Source organism: Rattus norvegicus, chromosome 6, assembly GCF_021556685.1.
Source record: "Rattus norvegicus strain SHRSP/BbbUtx chromosome 6, alternate assembly SHRSP_T2T, whole genome shotgun sequence".
NCBI classification, from domain to species: Eukaryota; Metazoa; Chordata; class Mammalia; order Rodentia; family Muridae; genus Rattus; species Rattus norvegicus.
The window spans coordinates 135874394-135887516 of NC_141539.1; the positions used below are offsets into that span (position 1 = coordinate 135874394).

At 47.0% G+C, this 13123-nt stretch overlaps 1 protein-coding gene, 1 long non-coding RNA gene, 1 other non-coding gene and 1 pseudogene across 55 annotated transcripts in view; 3 read left to right on the forward strand and 1 right to left on the reverse strand.

Moving 5' to 3' along the window:
• The window catches only part of Mok (MOK protein kinase), a 30560-nt gene extending 28606 nt beyond the window's left edge, over window positions 1-1954 (reverse strand). For 48 of the 50 annotated variants that reach the window (XR_015622027.1, XR_015622026.1, XR_015622025.1 and 45 more), the window contains exon 1: window positions 1750-1937. Coding sequence is in view for 18 of the 50 variants with exons in the window: in XM_087553965.1 (XP_087410091.1) it covers window positions 1750-1756 (7 nt within the window). In the remaining 32 variants the exon portion in view is untranslated. 50 annotated transcript variants of the gene reach the window in all.
• A 79-nt stretch (window positions 1955-2033) lies between these two features.
• On the forward strand, window positions 2034-10647 carry LOC108351302 (uncharacterized). 4 transcript variants are annotated; one of them, XR_015623390.1, is made up of 4 exons: window positions 2034-2295; window positions 4598-4659; window positions 5079-5198; window positions 10157-10647. It is a non-coding gene; the product is annotated as an uncharacterized LOC108351302 (long non-coding RNA). The 4 variants fall into 4 exon arrangements; XR_015623393.1 differs by lacking the exon at window positions 4598-4659 and having other exon boundaries at window positions 5068-5198; XR_015623391.1 differs by lacking the exon at window positions 4598-4659.
• LOC148005479 (large ribosomal subunit protein eL42-like) lies at window positions 5756-6074 on the forward strand (annotated as a pseudogene).
• On the forward strand, window positions 8868-8941 carry Trnai-aau3 (transfer RNA isoleucine (anticodon AAU) 3). The gene has a single exon. It is a non-coding gene; the product is annotated as a tRNA-Ile (tRNA).
• Window positions 10648-13123: the final 2476 nt, after the last annotated feature.

A 13123-nucleotide genomic window follows, 5' to 3' on the forward strand; every position in this document is an offset into this window, starting at 1 on the left:
GTTTACCTTGTATGTTCTGATTACTGTGCCCTTACTGAGCTTACTAAAATTTCTGTTCCTACAGGATATAATGGATTGGTTACAGGAAACACAGACTTTCACTATTTTTCTACCATCATTTCTCTGCATATTTTTAGACTGGCTTGCATTAGATCCTAGGAATTAGAAGGTCTAACTGCTGTTTGAGTAACTGACTTGAGTTTCACTTAAAAAAAAAAAATGTTATCCAGGCAATGGCAGTGCACACCTTTAATCCCAGCACTCAAGAAGCAGAGGCACACAGACATCTATGGGTTCTAAGCCAGCCTGGACTACAGAGCTAGTTCCAGGGCAGCCAGGGCTACACAGAGAAACCCTGTCTTGAAAAACCAAAATAAAATAATTAAGGACAGCTGGAGGGATGGCTCAACGTTTAAGAGCACTTGTTGCTCTTACAGAGGACAGGATTTGGTCCCGGACCATGGTGGTCCACGAATGACTGTGACTTCAGTCCTAAAGGATCCCTGTTCTGGCCCTGTATCCACATGTATCCTACATGTAGGTACTGCATCCACATGCTACACAAGCATACCTGCAAGCAAACACACACACCACACACACACACATATAATAGGTATATATTAAAAATTTTTAATTAATATTAGCATATAAATTTGCATTTTATGATATATCTGGCTTTAAACTTTTCTTAAAGATTTACTTATTTATTATATATAAGCATACTATAGTTGTCTTCAGACACACCAGAAGAGGGCATCGGATCCCATTACAGATGGTTGTGAGCCACCATGTGGTTGCTGACAGGACCTCTGCCTCTGAGCGCTGGGAATGAATGTGCCCGTCACTCCCCTCAAGGCCACATTAACCTTTCTTAAAGAGAGGGACACAATAACACAAGACTAAAGGGTTGGGGGCTAGAGAGATGGCTCAGTGGCTGAGAGCACCGACTGCTTCCAGAGGGTCAAATCCCAGCAACCATATGGTGGCTCACAACCATCAGTAATGAGATCTGATGCCCTCTTCTGGTGTGTCTAAAGACAGTGACAGTGTAATCATATACATAAAATAAATCAAAAGACTAAAGGGTGAATGAGATGACTCATTTTAAAAATGTTATGTAATTTATGGTACATAGGAATTACTGCACAGCAATTAAAATGTAGTGTAAATTTAACATTATGGCTACAGCGAACACAATCTAAAATCTTCACGGCAAGAGACTGCACTTCTGCCTACAACTATAGAAGGCAATCAGAACCGTGTAGGTAGGAAAATCAAACAGCTGTCCCAACACATCCGACTTGTTTGGTAGTCGCACTTGGATTCCAGGTTACCCACAAACCCGGCACGGAAATAAGTCCGTTTTTTCAGTCCTTCTGTTTTCTAGAAAGACTGCCTCATCTCCCAACTTCTAAGCAACTGTTTTAAATTCCGCCGGTAGGCTGCTTTCAAAAACACAACTGCTTGACTCAAAAAGTAAGATACATGGCCCAGCATCCCTCTCGAACGCGTTTAAGTTGCTGTACCTAAGGGGCAGCGCTCAGAGCCGACAGCCAATGTTTGAGAATTTTAGGTTTCAATCCAACGAACAAATGAACGAACGAACAAATGAGTGAATGAATGAAACGACACTCAACTCCTCAAACTCCAGCATAACCGGTTGCCTTGTCCCGGGATACCCCGGCCGGCCTCAGGCGGCGCCGACCCACAGGCCCCGGGAACCCTCAGCCCTTTCCCGGCCCCACTCACTCTTCATCCTGAACGCGGATGACGCCGTCAGCCCCTGGTCGCCCCGGGCCGAAAAGAAAAGAGGAGACTGTGGTAAAGGCCTTCTCCTTTCCAGAGGTGGCTTCCGGCTCGAGGACCTTCGCAGTGGTCCCTGGCTGGGGAGCGTTAGGATCCAGCCGCCATATTGTATTCCTGTCGCCCTGGCAACCGCCAGACCCTTAGGAGGGAGGGGTTTTCCTGAGACAGGCGTGTACGCATGCTCCAAGTGGGGTTGGGAGGCTGAAGAGACGCTCCGCTGTTCACGCATGCGCAGTGCGGTCTGCCGCCTCGGTTTGGTCGCTAAGTAACCTCTCGCTACTTTAAATTTAAGTATAATTTCTTACCTTAGTGAGTAGGCGACCTTGGCGGAACTGGATCTTCCCAGCTCTCCTGAGAATGTAACGATGTTGAGCCTGATTCGAGAACAATTTCTTTGAGCTTCAACTGACTGTAACGCTAGTTGGAGCCTGTTCTTGCCAACAGTAGAGCATCAACGCAGCCTGATATATAGCGACTGCTGTGTAATTTGTAAGTTTTACTGTTTAATTAAACAAACATTTAGTTTGCTACAAGCAGTGTTGCAGGCGTTGGAGATATATGAAAAGCAGCCTAGACAAGATCCCTAAATTCTCGTTACTGTAAAGTGAGGTTGAAAAATTCTCACCCGAACGGGTTGCAGTGAAGACTAAATAAGATGTCCCTGGTGTCCACCCAATTCCTGGGGGCATTTACCTGAGGCCTGATAGGGTCTGTCACACCTCAAGTGCTTAATAAATGTTTGTCCAAATACCAAGGGATATTAGCACCTGTCACCTCTGTATCATTCCTATCTGTCTAGGGGTAAGCCTGATTTTAAGTATTAAGGATTCAGGGTACTGGGGAGATGGCTCAGTGGTTAGGAGCACTGACTGCTCTTCCAGAGGACCTGAGTTTAAATCCCAGCAACCATATAGTGGCTCACAACCATCTATAATTAGATCTGATGCCCCCTTCTGCTGTATCTGAAGACAACTACAGTGTTCTTGTATATATATAATCTTTTTTAAAAAAATATTGAGGGGGCTGGAGAGATGGCTCAGTGGTTAAGAGCACTGACTGCTCTTCCCGAGGTCTTGAGTTCAATTCCCAGCACCCACATGGTGGCTCACAACCATCCATAATGAGATCTGATGTCCTCTTCTCATGTGTCTGAAGACAGTGACAGTGTACTCACATACATATAATAAATAAATCTTTTTAAAAAAAGAATTTGTATAAAAAAAAAAGTATTGAGGATTCAGGACAAATGTTACCCTTTGACCCAATTAAAACAGGCAGGTGGGAGCGGTATTTTTGCTGTCTTGGGCAGTAGAAGCCATATGTCCTGTTGTTGGAGTCCCAGGGTAGCAAAGGGCTTTGCCAAGGTCTCCTACTGGTGGGCCCCTGAACTCAGACACCAGCCCATGGCTTCCAGCTCCTCCTATGCTTCCCCTACACCCAGAAGAAATTGGGCAAAAAGGGTTTCAACATGTACATATTTTATGGAGGGGTGTGTTTCAAATTGACCTGGAACAGCTGATGTGTTTTAGCAAATCAGAAGCAACATCTGAAAAGGCCTTCTGTTGTCTATTTGTCTTTTTTAATCGTCTAACAGTTTTGATATGCATGTGTTGCTCACTGAAACATTTAAAATTCTGATTTCCCTACTTGTTCACCATTTCCCCATCTCACCCAAAGCCCAGAACCCACAAGCAGGACTTCAGTTTCTATATGGGAAATGTTCTGCCCTCCTCATGTCTGTGTTTTCCAGGGCCTTAACTCAAAATTTAAAAATGTGAAAAGGTAAAAGGACAAAGGCATGGACGAGGCTAGAACTCAGCGATTGGACTCTGCGTTGTGTGCGTAAAGCCCTGAGTCTGATCACTACAGAGCCACTACAGAGGGGAGAACGCGCTTAGAGGCGTGGAGCCTCAAAGAGAGTGGAAGGCCAAAAGGATCAACTCAGGCTGTCTGGCCACCCTGAGGACTAGAATTCCAGAAAGAGCAAAAGATACAGAGGAAAGGGAGTTAGCAGGCATTTGTGCTGTTAGTCCCAACACTGGGGGTTGGGGTCGGGGTCGGGGGTGGAGGCAGGCAGGTCTCTGGGAGTTCATGGCTAGCCTGGTCTACATAGTTCCAGCTACATAGACTTTGGAAAATGCTTTTTTTATCCTTGGCCACTTCAGTTTTCCTGTACTGTGACTCTTTCCACCAGACCTTCTGATACAGAAGCAGGAGACAATGCCACTGTCTCTACTGTAAACTGTCTTTCTTAAATCCTCTAGCTCCCAGTGTGATAACCTTGAGATAGACCAACAGAAGCACAGGGTTGGGCAGTCATCGAATCGTGGTACTCAATTGACCGTCGGAGCTGTCAGCAGATTATTGCTTTTTTTTTTTTTTTTGGTTCTTTTTTTCGGAGCTGGGGACCGAACCCAGGGCCTTGCGCTTCCTAGGCAAGCGCTCTACCACTGAGCTAAATCCCCAAGCCCCGATTATTGCTTTTTCAATAAGCCAAATACTTTATCTCTTCATATGACCTCCACAGCCAAGAGTTTTAAACACTTGTTTTGGGCTGGAGAGATGGCTCAGTGGTTAAGAGCACCGACTGCTCTTCCCAAGGTCCTGAGTTCAAATCCCAGCAACCACATGATGGCTCACAACCATCTGAAATGAGTCTGATGCCCTCTTCTGGTGTGTCTGAAGATAGCGACAGTGTAACCATAATATATAATAAATAAATAAAATATTTAAAAAAAAAACAAAAAAAACACTTGTTTTATCTTTAGCTTGTGTGTGCCTTTGTCTCCAGACATTGCGTAGAGGAGCCTAAGGAGGCCAGAGGAACCAGAGCCCCTGGATCCGGAGCTGCAGGTGATTGCTGGGAATTGACCTGTCCTTTGCAAGAGCAGTGGCTTATCTTAATCTCTGACCTTCCCTTCCCCCACCCCCCGCACCCTAGCTTCACTAGAATGTTCCCAGAACGCGCAGCATGTTTTCAAACCCAGAGTCTCAGGTAAGCTCAAGGAGCGCTTTAGGATTCCCAATATCTGATGGACGCCTGCTCAGTGCCTGCTAGTCATACGCACTTAGGCTCTAAACAGCAAAAGCCTCACAGCAACAAGCCAACAAGCCAGTCACCACAAAGCATAGGCAGAGATGGTGACAAGTTTCTAAAGTGTTAAGGGGAAAAGTTGGTCATATCTCAAAGTTTTGGTTCTGGTATCGCATTGAATTTACTGGCCGTAAAAGACAGCAGTGTGCCCTTCTAATTGCTTCTAGTTCTCTTCTAGAAGTCTCCAGTTGTTGGTCTGGTGGGGGCAGAAGCAAAATGGGATCACACACGCAAGGAGGACTCGACACCTTCCAAGAGTCCCCAATTGGATGTTGGATGTCCAGAATCCAAATGAAAGGTAAGTGGGGGAGACAACACCCTGGGGCTGGGAGGAGAGAGATTCGGCACAGACGAGGAGGAACGGGATCTGAAACAGCATGGGAAAGGCTAGGGCCATGAGTTGGGCAGCACGCATGGAGAACAGCCAACCCAAGTTGTAGCAAGAAGCCCTAGAAGGCATCTCCAGCTAAGAGCAGCAAAGAACAGCACGACTGCTCTCCGGTCTTCTGCATTTGACTATTTAAGAAAGGGATTCGAGGGCTGGTTAGATGGCTCAGTGGTTAAGAGCACTGACTGCTCTCCCAGAGGTCCTGAGTTCAAATCCCAGCAACCACATGGTGGCTCGCAACTATCTGTAATCCCTCTTCTGGTGTTTCTGAAAACAGCTACAGTGTACTTATATATATAAAATAAATAAATAAATCTTGGGGTTGGGGATTTAGCTCAGTGGTAGAGCGCTTGCTTAGCAAGCGCAAGGCCCTGGGTTCGGTCCCCAGCTCTGAAAAAAAGAAAAAAAAATAAATAAATCTTTAAAAAGGGGAGGGGGGAAGAAAGGGATTCGGGGTTTCTGAAAACATGGCGAATGTTCCTGAGACCTGCCGGACATTCTGCAAGAAATGTGGGAAGCCCCAACCCCACAAGGACGCAGTACAAGAAGGGCAAGGATTCTTTGTCTGCCCAAGGAAAGCAGTGTTATGACAGGAAACAGAGTGGCTATGGCAGGCAGACGAAGCCCATTTTCCGCAAAACATCTAAAAAGTCTAAGAAGATTGTGCTGAGACTGGAGTGCGTTGAGCCTAACTGCAGATCTAAGAGGACGATGGCTATTGAGAGGTGCAAGCATTTTGAACTGGGAGGTGGCAAGAAGAGAAAGGGCCAGGTGATCCAGTTCTAAGCCATTTTTGCTATGATGACAGCAAAATCTTGACCTTTCACCCCTTTAAAAAAAAAGAAAAAGAAAAAGAAAGGAATTCTGGCTGGAGAGATGGCTGAGTGGTAAAGAGAACTGACTACTCTTCCAGAGATCCTGAGTTCAAATTCCAGAAACCACATGGTAGCTTACAACCATCTGCAATGAGATCTGATGCCCTCTTCTGGTGTGTCTGAAGACAGCTACAATTACTTATACATAATAAATAAATCTTTAAAAAAAAGAAAGGAGGGGCTGGGGATTTAGCTCAGTGGTAGAGCGCTTACCTAGGAAGCGCAAGGCCCTGGGTTCGGTCCCCAGCTCCGAAAAAAAGAACAGAAAAAAAAAAAAAAAAAGAAAGGAATTCAATAATCCAGGCAGATCAACAACTCTCATATAAAAAGCTAAACAATGAAACACAGGGTGACACAAAAAAATTCTACTGGAAAGAAACAAATCGGCTGGGGGTGCCCTAATTTCGTAGTTTGTTTAGCTCGTATGAAGGGTTAGATTCCCAGCATGGCATTAAAAATCAGCGGTGGCAGTGAGTGCCAATATTCTTAGTCTCTGAGAGATGGAAACAAGAGGAACAGTTCAATGCCATCCTCAGCTATGAGAATAGCCTGGGTTAAATGACACCATAGCTCAAAAAAGCGAACAAGTGAAAAATCAGAAAGTGGTCCATTTAAAATGCTGCATGTCATCCACTCCCTTAAGAAAACTAAATTTATTTAGCCTCCTGGCTTCTGAGTTCCGTGGCTCTCGGGTGTCCCCTAGCGTTCTCTCTTAGTCACTGCGCCTGGCCGCGTCTCGGTGTCTGGGAGCCGGGGGAGCTTGAGCACTAAGCGGGTTCCCCTGCGGGTTCTGAGCCATCCCTTGGGGAAGTGGGCTCGAACTCCCAGCGTCTGCTGAGGTCCGCTTGGCTGCGGCCTTCTGGAGTGCACCACGTGGTGGTGGGAGAGGATTCGCTGCATTAATACCCGGGCTGTGTAAACAGATTACAAACAGGGGCATAGGGAACCTGCCATCAGTGACAGCAGGAGTCTTGCCTCGACTTCCCAAATGCTGGAGTTTATAGGTGGCAAGCGACACCTCGCCCGTCTAAGTTATTTACTGGCTCGAAGAGTCAGGGTCTGTCTGGAAACACTTCCAGCCCCCTGCCTCCGCCTGACACCTTTCTGAGCCTGGTTTTAGGGGAATCTGCAAAGCGGTGTTACTCTGGCCGAGGGGTTGCCAGCTACAAAAGTATTTTAGTGTAAGTCCGTGATATTGTCCGAACTTACACTAAAATGCCGGGGTGAGGGCTAAGTCTTTTGTTTGTTTGGTTTTGTTTCTTTCCTTTCTTTCTTTTCTTTAAGATTTATTTATTTATATGTAAGTATATTGTAGCTGTCTTCACACACACCAGAAGAGAGCATCAGATCTCATTACAGATGGTTGTGAGCCACCATGTGATTGCTGGGATTTGAACTCAGGACCTCTGGAAGAGCGGTCAGTGCGCTTAATCACTGAGCTATCTCTCCAGCCCCCTTTCTTCTTCTTCTTCTTTTTTTTTTTTAAATATTTTATTTATCTTTGGTTCTTTTTTTTTTTTTTTTTTTCGGAGCTGGGGACCGAACCCAGGGCCTTGCGCTTCCTAGGTAAGCGCTCTACCACTGAGCTAAATCCCCAGCCCCATATTTTATTTATCTTATGTATATGATGAGTACACTGTAGCTGTCTTCAGACACACCAGAAGAGGGCATCAGCTCACACTGTAGATGATTGTGAGCCACCATGTGGTCGCTGGGAACCGAACTCAGGACCTCTGGAAGAACAGTCATTGCTCCTAACCACTGAGCCATCTCTCCAGCCCTCTTCTTCTTCTTTTTTTTTTTTCTTTTTTCTTTTTTTCTTTCTTTCTTCTCCTCCTCCTTTTTTTTTTTGAGAAAAGCGTTGGTCTGGTTCACTTCATGCATCACAACGATTTATAATGACATTTTTGAGCCTGGCGTGGTGGCGCGCGCCTGTAATCTCAGTGTTCGGAAGGCTGAGGCGGGAGAGTTGCCCCGAGTTGAAAGAAAGCTAGAAGTGAATTCCAGGCCATGTCCAGATGAAGCTGAAGATCCCCTTCCCAGCCACCGGCTGTCCGAAACTGTAGAACATGCTAAAAACTTTTGGCCAAGAAGATGAAAAAAGCCAAAGGGTGGGGGTGGGACCTCCAGGAACAGATCGCCAAGTGGTGCGGGCTGTTTTCGCTGAGAGCTTCTACTTCCGAGTCTGAGTCCAATCAAAAATAACAAATACATAATCAGACTTTGGGGGCCGCGGTGTGGGGTATTAGCACAGGATTCCGGTCCGCAGGAAGGAAGCTAAGGCCCTAGCAGCTGCTGGTGACTTGATGCCGTGAAATTCGGTGGTTCTTTGCTTTTGGTCTGGATTTCCGTATTCTAAGTTTGATTCAGCCATGGCAACGGCGTTAGTTCACTAATTTTCTCGCTGCAAATATTCTGACCTGGAATATTTGAAAGCTTCCTTGCTGCGGAGTCAGGCCCTGGCCGGCAACTGGCATGTTCCCTGGAAAAGCCTTGTTCTCTGTGCGCCGCCTTGGAGTCCACGGGTATCACTTTTTTCATCTGGTCCAGGAACAGTACACGGAGCAAGAGCTCGGGTGCGGCGGGGAGCAAGTGGGAGAGAGGCGGACGCATGGAACTCAGGGGAGAGGAGGAGCCAGGTCGCTTGGAACGCAGGGCGTTGAAGAAACCTTGTAGGCTGTCTGAGAGCGCCACAACCCCATCTGGCCGGTTAGCTCAGTTGGTTAGAGCGTGGTGCTAATAACGCCAAGGTCGCGGGTTCGATCCCCGTACGGGCCAGAAGCGCAAACTTTTTTAAAAGAAAATTTGATATTCTCGAAAGTTGATTTCAGTATCTTCCTAGCCTAACCCGCCAGTAACACCGCGGAAGTTCCTGCTGCTCCTAGTCTCCCGCCCCACCAGCCACTTGAATGAATAGGACATTATATTATTCCTTCAAAAGCGTTGGTTTTAAATCTAGCTCTTGTCATCCAGCACATTTTCCAAGACTCCACTTTCTGTGGCGGTGCAGATGGCTTCGGGTGGACCTCAGTGTTCATTGAAGTTCTTAGTGCTGAAAATGCATGTCAGAACGACGCGTTTCGCGGGTATTTACTGCAAGCAGACTGCACGCGCTGGGCGGTCCCCGCAGCACCCGCCAAGGACACTGCGGTGTTTTCAGAGACTGACCACCCGTCTAGACGGCTTCGCTTGTTTCTGCCTCCTTTTCAACTCCGCACTGCTTTGTCCTCTTAGTTCTGCGTTCGGAGGCAGAGGACAGTGAGCACGTTTCTCACAGAATTTTCTAGTCTCTGGGCTGATCATGGGCGTTTACCAAAAATAAAACCAACCAACCAACCAACCAACCAAACAAACAAACAAAAAACCCCAGCTTTCTGGGCTCGTCACCTTTTAGCTCCTTTGTGGGGACACGGTGTTGCATTTTGTTTTCCATAGTCCAGGCTGACAGGATTCTCCTCCTGCCTCCACCGCTGACAGCTGAGATTACCCAATTGTCCACCACACCCGTTGGCTCTATCCTTTTCTCAAATGTGGTTGGACTCTGGATTAGAGAACAGCAGCTCAAATCCATAGAGTTTAGGGTCTTGACGAGCACTTGTGATGCAGTGAGAGTTATGGATCTCATGCTGGTGGGTGAGACTGCTGTTATTACATACAAAATCAAAATAGATGGACTGCCAGTCCCCAGAATAGGGGCCTGCACATGTCATGTCTCGGATGAGAGTTCCTGATACTTGATTAGACCCAGGGACACAGTAGGGAGAGGAGCTGGGCACTGAGACTAGATCTCGAACTCGCTCTCCCTTTTCTCCCTGACCTAGCTGTTGCTTTCCACCATGGGGCGGGCTCCTTTACCGCTACTGTTGTGAACTTAGCGCAGAGCCATGGGTTGGGCTCCTCCAGCTTTATGCTGTAAACCTGATAGTGCAGGAACTAGGCAGTAGCTCCATCAGCGCAAGGGAAGGGTAATCTGTTTCTGTTTGTCATTTTCAGATCTAGGGATGAAGCAGACAGAGCCCTGCTAGTGATGGCTGGACCCTCTGCCACCAAGCTGGAGCCCAGCCCTTCGAACTGTGGTTTTGGCATGACTTCTCTGTGTCAGTGGACATGGGAAAGGACTGGCAGATGGTGACAGGACTGACCCTTTTGATAAGAGAAGAAAGAAAGCAGATGACTCTCTGGTGTAGCCTTGACTGTCCAGTAAGTGGGATCCGTTGGGTGAAGTGCTGAGACAGAGGAAGGAATTGCAGACTGCTGCCTGCAACACATACATCTGTAGAGATTCAGAATAAACCACCCGAAGTGGGCGGCCACCGGGACACACACCTTTAATTCCAGCACTCTGGAGGCAGAGGCAGGCGGTAAGGCCAACCTGGTCTACACTGCTAGTTCCAGGACAGCCAAAGCTACACAGAGAAACCCTGTCTCAAAAACAGAATGTAATAAAACAAAAGTAAACAAATAAATAAAATTTAAATTATTTAGAAGCTAGTCATGGTGGTGAATGTCTTTAACCCCTTTAACCCTGGCACTGGAGGCATAAGAACCTCTGTACTAGAATCGAATCGGAGGTGCGCTGCACCATGCCTGGCCCTCTGTGTTCCTTTACAAATACTATTCAGCATTCATGATTCAGATACTGTCCTCTGATAACCCATCTTTTGTCTGTTAACCTGAAACACACACATCCTCTCAGATGATAACCTTTTTCTCTCCAGCACATTCAAGAGGACATTAAAGCTGAGTCGACCTTCTGGAGAATGGGGTAATTCTAGACTTGTGGTTGGAGAGAAGAGAAAAGGAGGGAAATACTGAACAAACGTGTGGGCGTGGTAACAAGCACCTGTAATGCCAGCACTCAGGAGGCTGAGGCGGGCAGATGGCGAGCTCCAGGACAGCAGGAGTTATTTATGTAACCAGAAGCTGTTCCGCTAAGACCAAGACCCCATGGACAACCTTAGTGAAGATGCCAGTGGAGTAACTCAGGACACTGCAGGGTGACACTGGCTACGGTAATGATAAAGGTTAATTAGACCTGGGTTCTATTCTCAACACGAGCACAGGCATGCATGAGTGCATACATGCACATGGTGGCTTGCAACCATTGGTACCTCCACTTGCAGGTGATTAGATGCTTTCTTGTGACCTCCTCAGGCTCCTGCTCACATGTGCTGCATACACATAGTATATTCAGGCACGCATGCGCGCGCACACACACACAGAGTTTAAAAATGGAAAGATAATCTAAAGCAATAATCAGAGCCTTCCCTGGCATTGGGCTGACCCCAGTCCCTCTCCTATGTGTCTCCCTCATCTCCTCATGCTGACTCGTGATTGCTAATCTCACTCTCTTTCTACTTCAACTTCAGACCTCCCAGGTAGGGACCCTCATCCACCCAACAGGGCCTTAATAAGGATATGTTGACCAGGGGCCCTACTGTGCTACTCAGGGAAGAGCTGATGCACAGAACCACTACAGTAAGAGAGAAGTTAGGCTGAGGAGGTAGTGGAACTAGACGGACAGACAGAAATGTGAGGGGGTTGGACACATGCATGGATGGATGGATCTGCCCACCCATCTAACCAATCACCCATCCGTCCACCCACCCATCCACCCATCCATCATTTTCTGAGTGTATGTTTTGGCCCAGAGCTTGTGTTGGGCACCCAATGAGTAGTATGTCATTCCTGCCCTTGGGATGGTCACTCTAGATGCCAGGTAGCTGTGGGATGGATGGTCACCCCGAGAATACTTGAGGTGGTTTCGGAGCACGAATGCCATATATGCAAACGTTTTTGGGGCTGGAGAGATGGGCCAGTGGTTACAAGCATTGGCTGCTCTTACAGAGGTCCTGGGTTCCATTCCCAGCACCTACATGGTGGCTCACAGCCATCTCTATCTGTTCCAGGGGATTCCCATACCGTCTTCTGGCCTCTGAAGGCACCAGGAACACGAGTTGTGTACATACACCGAGGCAACACACACATACACATAAAACCAAAAGATTTTTTTTTAAATGCAAGCTTTATAATCCTATCGTGAGGCAGGGTAAAACTGAGCGGACATGGGAAGGGAAAAGCAGTCGTTACCCTGGAGTTGGACTGAAGCCTCCTGCCAGCTGGCAGTCAAGGACTTCAGCATAATTGACAACAATTACCGAGAAGGTTGCTAACACAAAGAGAATATTCCTTCTGAATAGAAATTCTTAAAAAAATGTTAAAAACTGGGCACTGATGGCACCCACCTTTAATTCCAGCACTCAAGACGCAGAGGCAGGCAGATATCTGAGTTCAGGGTCAGCCTGGTCTTCAGAGGGAGTTCTAGGACACTCTGTGTAGGTTACACAGAGAAACCTTGTCTTGAACTCCACCCTCCGTCCCCAAATAATAATATAATGTTATCTTAACCCCTTTGTACAATCCTTGTGACTTATGGTTTTATCTGATCAGACCGCAGTCCCTGAAAGGACCCTCTAGAGTCACCCTGAGCCACCCTCTAAACTCATTTACTGCAGAGGGGGAAAGGTTTCCTTGAGCAACCTTTTGTTAACTTGAAAGCCACTAAAATTTATGCTCGGACATTTAACCTGACTCCCTCTTGAGGAGCCCCCTTTTAAATCATAACTCGGTTGAGTATTTGTCCTAGCATTCATAAAGCCCCAGCACCTCATAAAACCAGAAGCAGTGGTCCGTGACTGTAACTCCAAATTTCTCCAGTGGGGTTAGAAAGACATTTGAACTTTAGGATTACAGATTAGTGTAAACTCTGGTCTCTGGAACCCTGAAAACCTCCACTGAGGATCCGGGACGTCAGCATGGAGCAAATGATACTAGGAGATCGAAATACTAAGGAAGCGGCGGCGGCCGCGAGGTGGCGACAATTAAGTATACCGCTTCGGAGTCTCAGCGACGTTTTTGCCTGCCGGGCACTCGTAGGTTCCGCCCTTTACAGGGTGACGC